The 19,525-nt window shown below is 38.2% G+C and overlaps 2 protein-coding genes across 3 annotated transcripts in view; one reads left to right on the forward strand and one right to left on the reverse strand.

Moving 5' to 3' along the window:
• The window catches only part of INTS4 (integrator complex subunit 4), a 123,731-nt gene that overhangs the window by 91,959 nt on the left and 12,247 nt on the right, over positions 1 to 19,525 (forward strand). For both annotated transcript variants that reach the window (XM_057747867.1, XM_057747868.1), the window contains exons 16-21: positions 4,771 to 4,864; positions 9,220 to 9,300; positions 11,175 to 11,305; positions 14,861 to 14,920; positions 17,407 to 17,566; positions 17,788 to 17,931. In XM_057747867.1, the coding sequence (XP_057603850.1) occupies positions 4,771 to 4,864; positions 9,220 to 9,300; positions 11,175 to 11,305; positions 14,861 to 14,920; positions 17,407 to 17,566; positions 17,788 to 17,931 (670 nt within the window). The remainder of the gene's footprint in view (positions 1 to 4,770; positions 4,865 to 9,219; positions 9,301 to 11,174; positions 11,306 to 14,860; positions 14,921 to 17,406; positions 17,567 to 17,787; positions 17,932 to 19,525) is intronic.
• Positions 4,859 to 19,525, reverse strand: part of AAMDC (adipogenesis associated Mth938 domain containing) — a 61,269-nt gene continuing 46,602 nt past the window's right edge. The window contains exon 4 of the mRNA XM_057747870.1: positions 4,859 to 5,927. Coding sequence (XP_057603853.1) covers positions 5,922 to 5,927 — 6 coding nt within the window. The 3' untranslated portion in view covers positions 4,859 to 5,921. The remainder of the gene's footprint in view (positions 5,928 to 19,525) is intronic.

Genomic DNA, 19,525 nt, shown 5'->3' on the forward strand with positions numbered 1-19,525 from the left:
AGAAATGCAAATCAGAAATGCAGTGAGATAAATTAGGAGTTTGGAATTAGCAGATTCAAACTACTGTATGTAAAATAAATAACACTGTATAGCACAGGGAACTGTATTCAATATCTTGTAATAAACTATAATGGAAAAGAATCTGAAAAAATATATATATATACATATATATTACCTAATCACTTGCTGTATACCAGAAACTAACACAACATAGTAAATCAACTATACTTCAAAACAAAGAGAGAGAAAAGAAAAAAGAAAATGCAAAATGAATACAAGCTCCTAATGAGTTTGCAAAAGTTGTCTTCATCTTTGCACCCAGACGCTTACAAATCACAAACATTTTATTTCCATCTCTTTAGTTACTGTACTATTTCCCAGACTACAAAACAGGCACCACTCCTTAGAGACACTGAATGTTGCACAGCAAAAGGAGGATTTTAGGGACTCCCCTCGTAGTCCAGCGGTTAAGACTCCACGCTACCACTGCAGGGGACACGGGTTCAATCCCTGGTTGGGGAACTAAGATCCCGCACTCCACATGGTACGACAAAAAAAAAAAAAGGAGGATTTAAAAAAATTTAACCAAGAAATCCCAAGTTCTTTAGGGTTGGTGTTTAAAAGAATTTCCATAAGAAAAGAAGTGTATTTCTATTGATTCCAGATAAATGAAGCCCCAGATGTTTCAAATTCAAATAGGCTATTTCACTCCAAAGGAACAATTCTCTATCATGGAACACTTCTAATATGATGATATGGTTTCCAGAACAATGTGTACTCCCAGTAATAACACCTTAATTGACTTAAACGAAAAAATCAATTCATTATTAGAAAGAGCAGACAAGTGACTACAGCATTCCTTAAAAGACAGTCCCCGCCTACCACCTTAATATGTATCTGACCTTAAATCAGCTTTAGTCTCATCTGTATTTTTTTTTTTAATTGGCTGTGTTGGGTCTTCATTACTGCACGCAGGCTTTCTCTAGTTGCAGTGAGCGGGGGCTACTCTTTGTTGCAGTGCGCAGGCTTCTCAGTGCGGTGGCTTCTCTTGTTGCAGAGCACAGGCTCTAGGAGCGTAGGCTTCAGTAGTTGCAGCACATGGGCTCATTTTCTTGTGGCTCACGGGCTCTAGAGCGCAGGCTCAGTAATTGTGGCGCATGGGCTTAGTTGCTCTGCAGCATATGGGATCTTCCAGGACCAGGGCTCGAACCCAGGACCCCTGCATTGGCAGGCGGATTCTTAACCACTGTGCTACCAGAGAAGCCCCTAGTCTCATCTGTATTTGATGTAGTTCATAAATAAGTGAAAAGAGTTTAATAGCAGATAAATAAGTGAAATGCAATATGATATGGTTTTGTTTTTTTTTTCTTTTTTAATGGAATCTTCCCAGAGCAGGGCTCGAACCCGTGTCCCCTGCATTGGCAGGCGGATTCTTTACCACTGCACCACCTAGGAAGTCCTATGATATGGTTTTAAAAAAAATGCTTTTAGAGTTAGACAGACCTGAATTCATGACCTATTTTTGCCACTTATTAATTCTGTGACCTTAGGCAAACCACTTAAACCCTGAGCTTCAGTTTCATTCTCAGTGAAACAGGATTACAGGCATACCTTGTTTTCATTGTGCTTTGCTTTATTGCACTTTGCAGACACTGTGGTTTCACAAATTAAAGGTTTTGGCAACTCTGCTTCAAGCAAGTCTCAGTGCCATTTTTCCAACATCATTTGCTCATTTTATGTCTCTGTCACATTTTGGTAATCCTCACAATATTTAAGACTTTTTCATTATTATAATATTTGTTATGGTCATCTGTGATCAGTGATCTTTGATGTTACTATTGCAAAAAGAATACAGCTTGCTGAAGGCTCAGATGATGGTTAGCGTTTTTTGGCAAAAATTATTTTTAAATTAAGGTATGTATGTTGGTTTTTTAGACATAATGCTGTTGCACATTTAAGTAACCTCTAGTGTAGTATAAACATGACTTTTATATGTACTGGGATACCAAAAAATTTGTATGCCTAGATTTATTGCAATATTTGCTTTATCTGTGGTGGTCTGGAACCAAACTCAGTTTTCTGAAGTATGCCTGTAATTGCAGTTCACATTGTAAGGGTTAAATGAACTCAAGTAAGGAAACATCTAGCATAGCTAGTACAGTGCACACAGAAGGTGTGTTTTGTACCTTTTTCATTAAGGAGTCCATAGTCTCCTGATGGATGTCTGAACTGAGGCTTCCTGAGGATTGTGGGCATAAGGAGATACAGAGAGGAGACACTGGGACACAGAAATTTTTGAGCAGGGCTAGTAAGTTTCTATTTTTGTTTGTATAATAGTTCAGCTTTCCCATAGCTAGGTGGGTTATATCTTGTTTTGTGCAATTCAGAACAATTGCTGTGGTGCAAGGATGGTAGAATGACTTAACACTTGGGGGCAGTCAGTTAATGTATAGTCAGCTGATCAGTGTTCTCTGTAATGTAACAGAAGGGAAAATCTTTCTGGAGATGATATGGTTCACAAGGAGAATGGTTCAGGGCCATCTTTTGCAAGAGAGACATCAGAGGTGCGAAAGGGAGAGACCAGCTGGCCACCAAAATAACATTTTACAGGTGTGGTTAGCTAGTACAGGGTCCTGCCTTCTATTGTGCTGGATTACCACACATGAGCAGGCCCTCCAGGATCAGCTCAAACCACCAGAACTCAAGGAGACAGTATATAAGCCACAGACCCCAACTTCTTCAGTCACTTTGGAAATAATTCACTTTTTGCCCCTTTCCAGGGCATCTCCTTTCTGGTATCATGGTCCCCAGGAGGCAGCATTAGCTATCAGAAAGTTGCCTGAGTTAAGAGGGAGAGGCTTAGTTCAATGGACAGTTTTGTACAGGCTGCCGTGAAACCTGATATATGATAGCAGCCCTGAAACAGTTAACCTCCCTCCTGAGCCAGATCATAGGTTTCCCACAGTTATCGTTTCTGTATGAAATTTTGATACGGACATTGAAAAACCAGGCAGCTTTCTGAGATGGATTGTTAGTGTGCCCTCTCTCTCTTTCCTTCTCTCCCTCCCCCGCCCCTCCTTCCACGCCCTGCCCCCCCAAATAAGAAATAAAAGAAAAACATTACTTTTTGTAGATGTATAGCATATTTCCAGAATAATTTAAAAGAAACTGGTAATGGTGGTTGCCTCTGGAAAGGATGTACAGGTTAGCAGCACATAAGTATAGGAAAGCAGACTAATTTAATTATATATCCTTTAGTATCTTTTGAATTCTATTCCTTCTCAGTGTAATTCTATAGGTAAGTATGTATAATCTATTTAAAAAATTAAACATTTCAAATCAGCAGTCCCAGCCCTGAGCACGACTGTTTTATGTGTGTGCCACTTTCTATTTTCTTGTCCACAGGCAGATACATTGAATTTGCAATCACTTTGTCTATACCTATATACAGTTAGCATGCTTTAATTGTATCAGAAAACCTTATCTCAAATAAGCTTATAATGTCTGTTTCTTCATATGAACAGAAATCAGAGGCATTTCTAAGTATGGTATGGTTAGGTAGTTCATTTATATCGTTAAGGACCCAGTTTCTCTCTGCCTCTTTGGATTTTTCTTGTCCTCAGCATTTGCTTTATCACAAGGCTTTTTTCTTTTAGACTTACAGTATGGCTGCCAGTGGTAATCAGGACTAGGAAACATTCTTGTTCAGTCCAGTGAGAGATAGAGAAAGAGAGAGAGAGTATGCGTGATTCAGAGACCACCATCAGACCTCCTGCAAGCATCGAATATAGGTCCTTCCAGGGAATTCCCTGGTTTCCAAATGGTTAGGGCTCTGTGTGTCCACTGCAGGAAGCATGGGTTAGATCCTTGGTTGGGGAACTAAGATCCCGAATGCTGTGTGGCACAGCCAGGAAAAAAAAAAAAAAAGAATAAGTCCTTCCAATAAGACTGATAAGGCCAACTTAGCACATAACCAGGGAGATGACATGTACTAATGGGCTTAGTTCAGTTAGACTCTACCTGGATCTAGGTTTGGAGACATCTTCTCTTGGATGAAATCAGGGTTCACTTAGTAAGTAAGAAGTAGAGAAAGACTAACTGGGTAGGCATCCCATGGAGTCCACTATGATACCTTAATTTTTTTTTCTGATGGCATAAAATATACTTGTCCATTGTATAAAACACTTGGAAAATAAAGCATAGTTGGGAGAAGGCCCTAAAAAACATCCTGATACCTCTATCCAGAAAACAGTTTGCTGTATTTTTCCCCCATATATGTATACAGTTTTTACATAGTTGAGATCATATATCTTATTACCACTTTACATTTTAATGGTTGCAGAATATTCCATTGACTGGATGTACAGTAATTTTTTTAATAATTCCTCTACCACTGAATATTTAAGTAATTACTGGGTTTTACTATAATAGTCCACATAACAGTGAATATAGTGGGGCATAAAGCATTTCATTTCTGTTGAAAATTTCCTAGAATTACTTCTCTGCATAAAGCAACTGATCAAAATATTTGACCATATGTGTACCTTTTATAATGTAGTACAGTTTTACTTTCCAGAAGAATTATGTATCAGCTTAAACTGCTATCAAAGTGTAAGTGAACCAATTTCATTATAACCACTTCAGCATTGGGTGGTGTCATTTAAAATTTTTTTACCAATTTATTAGATACAAAATGGTAAAATGCTTTTGACATGATCTTTAATTGGTGTCGTTATCCTTATTCTGTGTCTGGGGTTTTATTTACTACAGGGATCTGCAAAGACTTGGAGAACTTCAGTCTGAATTGGCAGGAATAGCTGACTTCTCTGCTACCTATCTTAGGTGTCAGCTTCTTCTCATCAAGGTTGGTTTGAATCCGTTTTGTTCATGAGTGTGATGTTAAGGATGCACTTAATGGATCCAGCGTTTGAGGCCATAAGTGGAAAAATACATGGTCTCGTGCAACTGCTTAGCAATGGGGAAGTTAGTACTCTGCAGTATAATTGTATTTGTCTCTAATTAAAGAATTGTTAACTCATATAGGAATTTGAATTTTTTAACTTGGGAGAATTCTTTTATCATTGTATAATTAGAGCAGATAGGATAACCATTTGCATTAGAATCCCAAGGATTTTAATTGTTTTTTAATAATTCGATTAGCACAGATCTTATATAAACTTTTATATTATTTTTTTAATGCTAATTTCATTTTGTCAATGTCAAATTAGTCAAAGGTTGACTTCATTGTGTAATACATACAAAATTGGTACCCCCCAAAACTGTTTCAGTTCGCTGAGCTGAAAACCAATTAAACTAGCTCAATAGCTGGCTGTCAGCTTCTGCAGCAGAGTTCTGTTATAAATTTAGGCTTCTGATTTAGGAGAGCCCTTCTCACTGGATAAGACTTTATCTTGGCTTTAGTTCTAAGTGTAATTAGTCTTCAAAGTTATTAATGATATTTGACCAAAGTAAGAATAAATGGAGGCATCAGAAATTATTAGCCGTGGTAAGGCATGTGAGCTTAGGGTTGTGTGCGTGTGTGTATACATGTGAAGATAGGTGTGTACACTGAAGTAGGTTGGGATTTAAACAGTCCTAATTTGGTTAGATAGATTCTTTCAAATATATATACCTGTGTAACCACCATCACAGTTAAGATATAAAACATTTTCATTCTCCCCAAAAGTTCCTTCATGTCCTTTTGTACAGTTATTTGGCTTTTCCAAGTTTCTATGAAGCAAGGCTAATACTAACTCTACCCAAGTAAGGATCGGTAGCAAGCAGGGCATGTGAAAACCCTTGGTCTAGTGTCTGGTACATAGTGAGTGCCATGTCAGTGTTGGTCTTCTTTCTTCTTCCTTGCCTTGCTGTCTTCTACACAGGAATACAAGAAGGTCTTTGAAAAGAATCCTTTGAAGAGATTACTCCTAAAAAGAACACAGAACTATGTTTTATTGTTTTGGGGTTTTTTTTTTTACATCTTTATTGGATTATAATTGCTTTATGATGTTGTGTTAATTTCTGCTGTACAACACAGTGAATCAGCTATATGTATACATATATCCCCTCCCTCTTGAGCCTCCCTCCCACCCTCCCTATCCCACCACTCTAGGTTGTCACAAAGCACCAAGCTGATCTCCCTGTGTTAAGCAGCAGCTTCCCACTAGCTATCAATTTTACATTTGGTAGTGTATATAGGTCAGTGCTACTCTCTCGCTCTACCCCCCGCCACCAGTGTCCTCAAGTCCATTTTCTATGTCTGTGTCTCCATTCCTGCCCTGCCACTAGGTTCATCAGTCCCATTTTTCTAGATTCCATATACATGCATTAACATATGGTATTTGTTTTTCTCTTTCTGACTTACATCACTCTGTATGACAGACTCTAGGTCCATCCAGCTCATTACACATGACTCAGTTTTGTTCCTTTTATGGCTGAGTAATATTCCATTGTATATATGTACTGCATCTTGTTTATCCATTCATCTGTTGATGGACATTTAGGTTGCTTCCGTATCCTGGCTATTGTAAATAGTTCTGCAGTGAACATTGTGGTATATGTATCTTTCTAAATTATGGTTTTCCCAGGATATATGCCCAGGAGTGGGATTGCTGGGTCATATGTTCATTCTATTTTTAGTTTTTTTGTTTGTTTTTGTTTTTTAATTAATTTATTTTATTGGCTGTGTTGGGTCTTCGTTGCTGCACACGGGCTTTCTCTACTTGCGGGTGAGCAGGGGTCACTCCTCGTTGTGGTGCGCTGGCTTCTCGTTGTGGTGCCCCCTCCCACTGCAGAGCACGGGCTCTAGGTGTGTGGGCCTCAGCAGTTGCGGCACATGGGCTCAATAGTTGTGGCTCACGGGCTCTAGAGCGCCGGCTCAATAGTTGTGGCATACGGACTCAGTTGCTCCGTGGCATGTGGTATCTTTCTGGGGCAGGGATCAAACCCACGTCCCCTGCACTGGCAGGCGGATTCTTACCCACTGTGCCACCTAGGAAGTCCTACTTTTAGTTTTTTAAGGAACTTCTGTACTGTTCTCCATAGTGGCTATATCAACTTATGTTCCCACCAACAGAGCAGAAGGGTTCCCTTTCCTCCTCACCCTCTCCACCATTTATTGTTTGTAGATTTTTTTGATGATGGCCATTCTCACCGCTGTGAGGTGATACCTCATTGTAGTTCTGATTTGCATCTCTCTAATAACTAGTGATGTTGAGCATCTTTTCATGTGCCTCTTGGCCATCTGTATGTCTTCTTTGGAGAAATGTCTATTTAGGTCTCCACCCATTTTTTGATTGGGTTATTTGTTTTTTTTGATATTGAGCTACATGAGCTGCTTGTATATTTTGGAGATTAATCCTTTGTCAGTTGCTTTGTTTGCAAATATTTTCTCCCATTGTTTCATTAGGTCCTACTTATTTATTTTTGTTTTTATTTCCATTACTCTAGGAGGTGGGTCAAAAAGGATCTTGCTGTGATTTATGTGATAGAGTGTTCTGCCTGTGTTTTCCTCTAAGAGTTTTACAGTGTCTGGCCTTACATTTTAGGTCTTGAATCCATTTTGAGTTTATTTTTGTGTATGGTGTTAGGAAGTGTTCTAATTTCATTCTTCTACATGTAGCTGTCCAATTTTCCCAGAACTACTTTTTGAAGAGGCTGTCTTTTCTCCATTGTATATTCTTGCCTCCTTTGTCAAAGATAAGGTGACCATATGTGCATGGGTTTATCTCAGGGCTTTGTATCCTGTTCCATTGATCTATATTTCTGTTTCTGTGCCAGTACCATACTGTCTTGATCACTGTAGCTTTGTAGTATAGTTTGAAGTCAGGGAGCCTGATTCCTCCAGCTCCATTTTTCTTTCTCAAGGTTGCTTTGACTATTTGGGGCCTTTTGTGTTTCCATAAAAATTGTAAAAATTTTTAGAACTATGTTTTTTACTCAACATCATGGAGTGAAAGGGTAGGTAAGGGACCCAGACTTAGAACCCAATGGAGGCAAGTGTTTGATAATAGGGGAAGAGCTAAATAAATTGTGGCACATCTACTCAACTGTATAGTCTGTAGTAATAATGATCTTTATGAAGAATTATATAATGACATGACAAAATGTGATATAATGTTGTACACCCAAAAAAGCATAAAATTACTTCTGACTACAACTATATAAAAAAACATGATGTGAGAAATGATTGGAAGCAAATATTCAAAAACAATAATTCTGTTAGTGGTACTATGATTTAGGTAGTTAAAAAATTTCCATTTCTATAGTCTAGACCTGCCACTGTCTAATATGATAGTCACTAGGTACATGTGACCATTGAGCACTTGAAATGTTCATATTGAGATGTGCTGTAAGTGTAAAATAAACACTGGATTTCTTAGACTTAGTATGAAAAAATGTAAACTATCTCATTAATAATTTTAAAAATGTTTATTGCATAGTGAAATAATATCTTAGATATACTGGGTTAAACTAGTTAAAATTACTTGCACCTGTTTCTTTTTACTTTTAAAGATATGGCTACTAGAAAATGTAAAATTACATACATGGCTTGTGTTATATTTCTATTGGACAGTGTTAGTCTAGGTTTTTTGTAATGTCATTATGTCTATAGTTAAGAAAGACTGTGAAAATAGAGACTGTAGCAAAGGTTTAGATAAGATGCCATATGGATGGATAAGAGAGGAGAGAAATGGAAGGTAAAATCCGTGGCTCTAAGTGATAGTTTTTAATGTAGAGAGACTGAGAGAGGGAGGAATCTAGGAAAGCTTCTTGATTTCTTGTTTGAGTATGTTGTTAAGGTGATGGGGCTGTTCAAAAGATAGTGAGCAGGGAGCAAAGGAAAAGGAACTAAGTCAAGGAAAAAGGGTCTAGGTAGTCAGGGTAGTCCATTGACTCTGGGATCAAGGAGGTCCCAGAGCATCAGAAGCCTGGCTTGTCTGAGCTTTCCAATGAGGCCTTCATGGCTCCTGCACTCTGCTTGCAAGTTCTGGTCTGGGTGATAGCGTCTTTGGGCCAAGAATTGAATGGGGAGGAGTTCATTTGCCCCAAATCATCAGTCTCCTCTCTGTCCATAATAGGTAGGGCTTCTTGGCTTAAAAGAATAGGATTGAGAGGAAGTCTTGATCAAAAAATTTTCAAAGCAAAACAAACACTTAAGTCTCAAATGATATGGCAGTCTTTTTGACCTCTTTGTTCTGTCCTCTCCTGATTTGTTAGGCCCTGCAGGAAAAGCTGTGGAATGTGGCTGCCCCTTTGTATTTGAAGCAGAGTGATTTGGCTTCAGCAGCAGCAAAACAGGTAAGCTTATTGAAATCTTCTCCTCAGATCTCTGTCCAGAAATTGTTTTGTCTAAGTTAAAGTCCGAGGCCTTCACAAGGCTCTACTGTGGCCTCCCCATTTTCAGCCTGTGACATAAGTTAGTGATATGAGGAACAGCATAATTAGGGGACACAACACTGCCTTTAGAGTCAGGGGACTTGGATTCTGTTCCCATGTGTGCCTCTAATTTGCTGTGTGATATTGAGCAGGTTACTTAACCTCCCTGATTTCTAAGATTTCTTTTGTGTTCTAAAATATTATTAGTTTGTATTTCAGATATACTAAAATCCAATAAATAATATGAATCTTTCCTCTGAAAATGTAGCTGAACTCATTTGGAGGTTTATATTTTTAGCCTGTACCATCTCTCTTTCTCATTTCTTTAACCATCTTATTTAGAGGCCCTTATGTTTCTCCTCAGTTCATTAAGTAGCATTTAATTTTACTTGCCTTAAATTTATTTCTTTTTAGTTTTGAGCAATTTCCCTTTATTCTTAGGTATTGGGATTTGGTGAACTCTTCTGGGTCATGTCTTCCCAATAGTGTATCTGTATATGACTGGCTAATTATGACCCAGTAGGAAGATAATGATGGTGACTGTGATTGTTACATTATAGTTCAGTAAGTGATTTCAAGCCTATTTTAATTAATTCTCATAATAATCCCATTAGGTGGAAATTCCCTGGCAGTCCAGTGGTTAGGACTCCTTGCTTTCACTGCAGGGGGCAAGTGTTCGATCCCTGGTCAGGGAACTAAGATCCCTCAAGCCATGTGGCATGGCAAAAAAAGAAAAATCCAATTAGGTAGGAATAAGTCCATTTTACAGATGAAACAACGCTCAGTAAGGTTATATTCATAGAACTATAGGTAATGAGTTAGGGACTTGAGCTCAGATCCTCTGATACCTAGAGTCTGTTTTCCTTCTGCTATTCTGCTTGATCTGTCATTTAATCTAGACTCCCTCTCAGACCTGCTATGTGGCTTATTATAGGGGAGTAGAACTTAATGACTATAGACCCCAAATAGGCCATATTGGGAGGGATGGGACCAGGGAGCAGTAGTCTGGAAGAGAGAAAGGAATTACCATTGCTATGTGACAGTTGTGGTTACTGTGCTAAGCACCTTCCATGCCCCATTCAGTCCTTTAAATTTTATGATGTTGGTGCTGTTTCTTCTGCATTTACAGATAGGGAAACTGAGGCACCATGTAATTAGGAAACTTACCTTAATGTCAGTTGTAGGAGAACCTGGAGTCATTTCTCTAACTTCATTGCCTTCAAAGGGAGGCAAGCACAGAAAGGAAAGAGAAGCATCTTTTGGAGGGGAGTTACTGACTTGGGTAGAATAGAGCAAGAGTTTAGGATGCACTGGGTTTGAGCTGAGGTCACTGACATTGTTTTCTGCACTGATTCCTTCCCTAAAATCCCTCTGACAGACCAGGCCCTAGAACAGTCTGGATGACCAACAGGTGGTAAATGGTTCCTGATACTAAATTCTTGACTTCTCCTGAGGATTATGCTTCCATACATATTCATTTGCTGCCACAGCACAGCGAATTTGCTTTAGAGTTACAAGCAGTGCTTTACAGTTTTATCAGTGTTTAAACTTTCATATCTTTATATCATCAACTAAGATGATATTACAAATGAAAGTTTTTTTTATTTGACAGAATAATTTGTTCTTTTTACAAGATGTACTATACTAATTTCTCTCAACACATATATTAATTTTTCTCAAATTATACTATTTTCTCTCTCAACATAAGCACTTAAAAATCTAAGTTCAGAATTAAAGCAAAAAACTGTTCAGATTTGATTTCACTTAGAATTCTGTGCTGCTCTTTTCCCTTATAGATCATGGAAGAAACCTACAAGATGGAGTTCATGTATAGTGGCGTGGAGAACAAGCAGGTGGTGATTATCCATCACATGAGGCTGCAGGCCAAAGCCTTGCAACTTATAGTAACAGCACGGACTGCTCGAGGGTAAGCTGTGTGGTTGACGATAATGGGTGGCCCAGTCCTTTCAAAAACACTTAAAAATGCATTCAGAGATCTCACCAAGGTTAATGATGCATGATATGATATTTAGGAAAGATTACCTAAGGGATATGCAAGCTGCTTGTTTTTTCAGATATTCTAAGTTCCATTCTTGGATCAGATTAGATCCCTGGAAAAACCCTTCAGTGACTCATCATTGCCTACAACACAACTTAGGGCTTCATCTGGCAACAAGGCGTTCTGTATAGTCCTTGATAGATTTCTTTAAGAATTTAGTGCCAGAACCTTTTTTCTTTTTTCTCTTCTGAAGGGACTAGTGCTCTGTCTTAGGCAGTAAAGACAAATTACAAGAATGTATGGTGCTATAAGACTACTTTGTTCGAATCCTGACCTCTCTACTTACTCGTTGTTTGATTATAGACAGGTTTTTTTTAGCCTCCCTGTGCCTTGTTTCCCTGTCTGTAAAATGAGAATGATGACAGCATCTGTCTCATGGGGTTTCCATGAAGAATGAATGGGATAATATGTATAAAAGTACTTAGCATGGTACTTGGCACATAGTAAGAGCTCATTATAGTGGTAGCTGTTAAACTTCCTGGTAATGACAATTGCTGTATTTCATTGATTCTAAAATGCACATTTAAAAATATTAATTTCTCTGAAATCAGATATTTTGGTGGTGTGCCATAGTTTGATTGAAAGTGTTTTTTTGTTTCTTGGTGTTTCATAAAATAAAGGTGCATCTTAAGAATGATGGCACCACGGATTTAATACAGTATAGTACTTAGGGAACTCGTTATCTGACAGAAGACATATCTGATGCTCAGTCCACCAGTTGTGTCAGCCTAAAAATGGTGTAGAGAAATAAATATGAGTGTTTAAGTAAGTACTGAAAAATACTTTAGAAAGAATGTTCTAAGTATTATTTTATTTATTTGCTTATCTTGATAGTGACCTGATAAACTCAGGTAGTGATTTAATCTTAGAGATAGCCATACATTCATTTAACAAATGTTTAATCCCTGCTATGTGCCAGTCACAGCTGAGAAAAAATAGATGTTTGTGATGGCATCCACACTTTTTTCTTTAAAGAAAATAGATATCTTTTTCAGTTTTATATATGATTATTGTAAAAATTTAAATATTGCAGATTAAGTGAACATTCTGTTCTCTGGTAATCTACCCCTTGTAAAACAGCTGACTAAAATTGTAGATTATAAATGCATGTGTATTAGCATAAATCAAATCATAATATACTTGGCCATTCTGTCTCATTTTCATTTCATCCAACAGTATAATATTTCATATTTCCATTGTTGTCATATAAAGATTCCAATATATTTGGTCTTTACTCATGCCATATTATTTTCTATTTTCTATTTGTGTGCATTCCTGCTTCTTTTTCTTTTTCCTTGATTTTTGCTGGATCTATTGTTTTATTTATTTTTTCTTCCAGGGTTTTGAAAGTTCTGTATCCTGATTTTAACCCATTCAAATTAGGGGGCGGTAGAACATAATGGTTAAGAGGGCTGGGTGCCTTATTGCTTAGATGCAGATCTTGACTCCACCATTTGGAAACTTAGTGACCTTGGACAAGTTACTTAAGAACTTCTCTGTCACAGTTTATTTCCAATTAAAATGGGATAATAATAGTACTTGCCTCTCTGTCATAGAGTTGTTGTAAGGATTATTGAATTATTATATGTAAAGTCCTTAAAATACTGCCTGACACATTAAGAATAAACACTTGATAAATGTTAGCTCATTAGTTGGATACATAATATTTTCTTTTTTTTTTTTGGCTATGCCTTGTGGCACGGGGGATCTTAGTTCCCCAACAAGAAATCACACCTGTGCCCCCTGCATTGGGAGTGCAGAGTCTTAACCACTGAACTGCCAGGGAAGTCCTATATCTATATATATAAATAAAATATGTAAAATAAAATATAAAATATGTATTTTAATATATAAATATATATGTATTATATATATTTATATATTAATATTCATGTTTATATATATTTTTAGTTGGAGTATAGTTGATTTACAGTGTTGAATGTTGTGTTACTTTCAGGCGTACAGCAAAGTGAATGCTATACATACACATATATCCACTCTTTTTTAGATTCTTTTCCCATGTAGGCCATTACAGAGTACTGAGTAGAGTTCCCTGTGCTACACAGCAGATTCTTATTGTCTTCTGTTTTATATATAGTGGTGTGTATATGTCAGGCCCAGTCTCCCAGTTTATCCCTCCCCCTGCCTAATCCCCTGGTACCCATAAATTTGTTTTCTATATCTGTGACTCCTGTTGTACCCTTTTTTTTTGGTTCCACATATAAGTGATATCATATGATATTTGTCTTTCTGTGTCTGACTTAACTTCACTCAGTATGACAATCTCTAGGTCCATCCATGTTGCTGCAAATGGCATTATTTTGTGCTTTTTTATGGCTGAGTAATATTCCATTGTATATATGTACCACATCTTTATCCATTTCTCTGTTGATGGACATTTAGGTTGCTTCCTTGTCTTGGCTATTGTAAATAGTGCTGCAGTGAACATTGGGGTGCATATGTCTTTTTGAATTATGGTTTTCTTCAGGTGTATGCCCGGGAGTGGGATTGCTGGGTCATATGGTGGTTCTATTTTCAGTTTTTTAAGGAACCTTCATACTGTTCTCCATACTGGCTCTACTAATTTACATTCCCACCAACAGTGTAGGAGGGTTCCCTTTTCTCCACACCCTCTCCAGCATTTATTGTTTGTAGATTTTTTGACAATGGCCATTCGGACTGGTGTGAGGTGATACCTCATTGTAGTTTTGATTTGCATTTCTCTAATTAGTTATTAGATGTTATCACTAATTAGTTGTTAATGATGTTGAGCATCTTTTCATTTGCTTTTTGGCCATCTGTATATATTCTTTGGAGAAATGTCTGTTTAGATCTTTCGCCCATTTTTTGATTGGGTTGTTTGTTGTTTTTTGTTGTTGTTGTTTTTTATTGAGCTGCATGAGCTATTTGTATATTTTGGAGATTAATCTCTTGTCAGTTGCTTCTTTTGCAAATATTTTCTCTCATTCTGAGTGTTGTCTTTTTGTTTTGCTTGTGGTTTCCTTTGCTGTGCAAAAGCTTTTAAGTTTAATTAGATCCCATTTGTTTAATTTTGTTTTTATTTTCGTTACTGTAGGAGGTGGATCAATAAAGATCTTGCTGCAATTTATTTTGAAGAGTGTTCTGTGTGTTTTCCTGTAAGAGTTTTACAGTGTGCAGCCTTACACTTAGGTCTTTAGTTGCAGAATGCAGGATCTAGTTTCCTGACCAGGAATTGAACCCAGTCCCCTGTATTGGGAGCACAGAGTCTTAACCACTGGACCACCAGGGAAGTCCCTTAGAGATAATTTTTATAGTGTATTATTCTCATTGTCTTTTCATGTGGACTCAGGTTTCTGGGACTTTGGTCTTTACTCCTCAGTTCTCAGATTTCACAAGCAAATTACATGGGTTTTTGTTTGTTTTGTTTTTTCTTTTCTACAGAGTTGACCCCTTATTTGGGATGTGTGAAAAATTTTTACAGGAAGTGGACTTTTTTCAGAGGTAAGTATTTCATCACCTTCTAGCTTATTAAATCTGGGTTATTTGGAGAGTTGCACTTACAGGGAAACAAGAGCAATCACAAGCCAGAATCTTTGGTTTAGCCCATGCAGCCAAGCTATTATTATATATGCAGTGTGCCCTAATTTGTATACAGGTGACCCTCAGGATCCATGGGTTCTGCATTTGTGGATATGAAGGGCTCCAGCGTACTATTTCATTTTATATAAAAGACTTGAGCATCTGTGGATTTTGGTATCTGCAGGGAGTCTTGGAACCAATCTGCCACAGATCCTGAGAGAGAACTGTTATTTTCTTTACTGGTATATAATATTCTTAAGTTAGTTAAACATACAACATAATAATAAAAACATGAGGAATTATTTTGATTCTGCACTCACCTGGACCAGAAACAAACAAATTATGTGGGAAAACTCAAACTCTTGTTGAAAAATCCCAACTTGTCTGTTTTTTCCCACCATGGTTCTGAAACTTGTCTGTTTCTCTCTAATCTACAAACAATTGTTCCATAATTCTGTAGATAGCTTATATTTTGTAGTGTAGATATGTTTTCTCAGGATTCTTTATGAAGTAAATTGGCTAAAACAGATGCAGTTGATGAGTGGATGGATTGGTGAAACAGTCAAGGTAGTGACCAGACCTGTGGTATGCTGGTGATACAATACTGGGAAGAAGAAATTTATAGGATTTTAAAAATATAAAATTTATGAAGTCTAATATTTCATTCCTCTGCTCTTTGTTCTTACGCCCATGAACTTTACCAAACCTGACCCGACAGGTTTGTATGACTACACTTCTCAGGCTGTTTTCATTTGGGTGAGAATAGCTTCTTATAGGGCTGAGTTGCAATACTACCCTTCACCAATAGGGGCTGCTCTCTAGCAAGTGATACCATCCAGCTTGAATCTTTAGATGCTGACTTCAAATCTCTACAAAGTCTATGCCTTACTTTTGGTTTTAGATTTTTTTTTTAAATTGAAGTATAATTGGTTTGCAGTGTTGTACAAGTTTCTGGTATATAGCAAACCGATTTAGTAAACATGGTTTTAGATTCTTTACGGTGGAGAGTCTGTTTTTACATAGTTGGTTTGGAGAGATTTTTGGTGAGATGACAACTCTGATTTGCCACAGATAAGGATCTGTTGTTGAGGGCTGCACATTCTTTCTTAATTCAGCCTCTGAGCCCCTATACTGATATCATCCCCCAGTGAAATATTTTCTGACTATCTCCTTCTACAAAGCAGAGTACTGTGGAATCAATCAGAGCTGGGAGTAAGTTACTGAACTTTTTTTTTTTAATTTATTTATTATTTTTTGGGGGTACACCAAGTTCAATCATCTGTTTTTATACACATATCCCCGTATTCCCTCCCTTGCTTGACTCCCCCCCACCTCGAGTCCCCCCCACCCTCCCCGCCCCAGTCCTCTAAGGCATCTTCCATCCTCGAGTTGGACTCCCTTTGTTATACAACAACTTCCCACTGACTATTTTACAGTTGGTAGTATATATATGTCTGTGCTACTCTCTCGCTTCTTCTCAGTTTCCCCTTCACCCCCCGCCCCCTCCCATACCTCGAGTTCTCCAGTCCATTCTCTGTATCTGCGTCCTTGTTCTTGTCACTGAGTTCATCAGTACCATTTTTAGATTCCGTATATGTGAGTTAGCATACAATATTTGTCCTTCTCTTTCTGACTTACTTCACTCTGTATGACAGATTGTAGTTCTATCCACCTCATTACATATAGCTCCATCTCATCCCTTTTTATAGCTGAGTAATATTCCATTGTGTATATATGCCACATCCTCTTTATCCATTCATTTGTTGATGGGCATTTAGGTTGCTTCCATGTCCTGGCTATTGTAAATAGTGCTGCAATAAACATTATGGTACAAGTTTCTTTTGGGATTATGGTTTTCTTTGGGTAAATGCCCAGGAGTGGGATTACTGGATCATGTGGTAGTTCTATTTGTAGTTTTTTAAGGAACCTCCAAATTGTTTTCCATACTGAACTTTTTTAAACCTCAGTACATTAATCCTCTGTGAGTCTCAGTGTTCCTATCAGAGATCATAGGCTCCATTAAGACAGACTTTTTCTTCTCTTTTGCTCACTGTTATGTCCCCAGTGTCTATAATAGTACTTGGTACTTGGTAAGGCCTAAAGACATATTTGTTATATTAATTAATGAATCTATAATATGAAAATAATAATTCTAACAATGCACAGGATTGTTGGGAGGAGTGAATAAGATAGTGTAAAACACTTAAGAGGATGCCTGGCACATATAGGTATTTAATAAGCAAGGCTATTTTGATAATCATGTCACTACAGGATAAATTATATAGGTCTATGGCTTTCCTCAAGAACCATGAACTCCTCCAGTTCATCACTTTTCCTACCTCAGGGCAGAAGTTTGGGGCTCAGCCTGTGGTGAATGAATACATAGTTGTTTTTCTTTGTTGCTTCAGGTGTTTCATCACTGATTTGCCCCACCTGCAGGACAGCTTTGTGGACAAACTTCTTGACCTCATGCCCCGACTCATGACATCCAAACCTGCAGAAGTGGTCAAAATTCTACAGACCATGCTGCGGCAGAGTACCTTCCTACACCTCCCCCTTCCAGAGCAGGTCAGCATCTGTGTATACCCCTTCAGGCCAAATCCATCCAGAGAGTTAAAACTGTTCACCTTGGTAATCTTCTTTGACCAGTGGTCCAGCTGGTTTAGGACCTTTCCTCTGATTGACTAACGTATGTCCATCCATTAGATAAGGAGACAGAAAGGTAAGGATCATGTTTTATTGCCCAGAGATGGCCTGCCTTTAGAATCATATTTTCTTCTTGCTTACAGATCCACAAAGCCTCAGCCACCATTATTGAGCCAGCGGGCGAGTCAGACAACCCATTGCGGTTTACATCTGGGTTGGTGGTGGCCCTGGATGTTGATGCAACCCTGGAACACGTGCAGGATCCTCAGAACACTGTGAAGGTCCAGGTCTGTCAGGTTTTGGTCCCCATGGAGCTTCTAAGCTGACTTTGTGTTGAAACTTTTAACTTTAGCAACCCCGTAATCTCTACCTGAGGGACAGAAACTGAGCAGAGAGAAGAGATAAGTTTTTATGGACAAGAGCCTGGGCATGACTCCCAGCTCCACTGCTGAGTATGGTCTGCAGCAAGTTACTTTAAACTGAACCTCAGATTCTACAACTGATAAATAGGAATAGTTGACATTGAAATGAGGTGATGGTCTCCAGTAAGCGTTCACTAAATGAAAGGGCCCCTTCTATTCTTATAATGTGAAGTTAAGACTTAGTATTTTCAGGACTATAAGCAAACTGTAATAAACAAGTCCTTTTCAGTCTGTGGGTGGGTCAGCTTGACAAATAAAATTTATGGATGGGAAAAAAGCGGTCACTAGGGAGTATTTTTCCCAAGTTAGATAGATGTACTAGAGAGACAGGAGAGATGTAGTAAAGACACTAATCAATTTAACAGTCTGCAGTTAAGCCCCACAAAGAGTCCTACCTATTTACCCTTCCTTCCATCCATGCAGTAACGTTTACCCTATTGCACATGCTAAGTGCTAGGCAGATGTGTCAGAATTCCTGCCCTCCGGATGCTTAGTTTCAGAGAGAGACAGACAAATGGACAGGCAATTGTAAAACAGAAATTTAGTCATCAATTCAGACAGGCACAGGATGAATTAAGAATAACATGGCCTCTTATTAAATACCTGATTGCTCGCACAACATAGATCTAACTTTGGGAGCCACTTGCAACATTGCCTCCTGAAATGAGACACAACTTTTTAAATAACCTGACCTATTCTCAAGACTAAGAGACTGGTTCAGTGAGATAATGGACTGATCTACCGACTCAGCTTCTGGATTGTGAAGCTTCTTAGAAGTTTCAAAGGCCGGAATGAAGGGGAACAGAATACAGCACCTCAAAATAAGCCTTTTTGGCCCACGGATTCTTTTGGGATGAAACAGAGTAGAATTGCCCTTTTGTGAGGGAAATTTACATTTATAAGGGAAATCTCCTTTATTTATTTATTTATTTATTTATTTGAAATCTCCATTTTTAAGGTGTCTCCCTCTCAGTACCAGGAAGGGAAGCATGACTAAATCTCTAGAAATTCATATCAGTGGAGAGTGTACCAACTTAAATTTGCATAACAACCTTACCCTTGTTCATTTATTTATTAAATTTTTATTTATTTATTTGGTTACACCAGGTCTTAGTTGCAGCAGGTGGGCTCCTTAGTTGCGGCTTGAGGGCTCCTTAGTTGTGGCTTGCTGGCTCCTTAGTTGTAGCATGTGGGCTCCTTAATTGTGGCATGCAAACTCTTAGTTGCGGCCTGCATGTGGGATCTAGTTCCCCGGCCAGGAATTGAACTCCAGCCCCCTGCATTGGGAGCATGGAGTCTTAACTACTTTGCTACCAGGGAAGTCCCCTTACCCTTGTTTATTGTGTTTTACCTGATAACCTCCCATAACAGACTCCCTTCCTAGTCAACATCTTTCTTTTGTCTTTAGCTGAAGATGGTATTTAAGGTGATGGCTTGGGTGGTTTTCAGGGAGTTACTC

The sequence above is a fragment of the Hippopotamus amphibius genome, chromosome 9 (assembly GCF_030028045.1).
Source record: "Hippopotamus amphibius kiboko isolate mHipAmp2 chromosome 9, mHipAmp2.hap2, whole genome shotgun sequence".
NCBI classification, from domain to species: Eukaryota; Metazoa; Chordata; class Mammalia; order Artiodactyla; family Hippopotamidae; genus Hippopotamus; species Hippopotamus amphibius.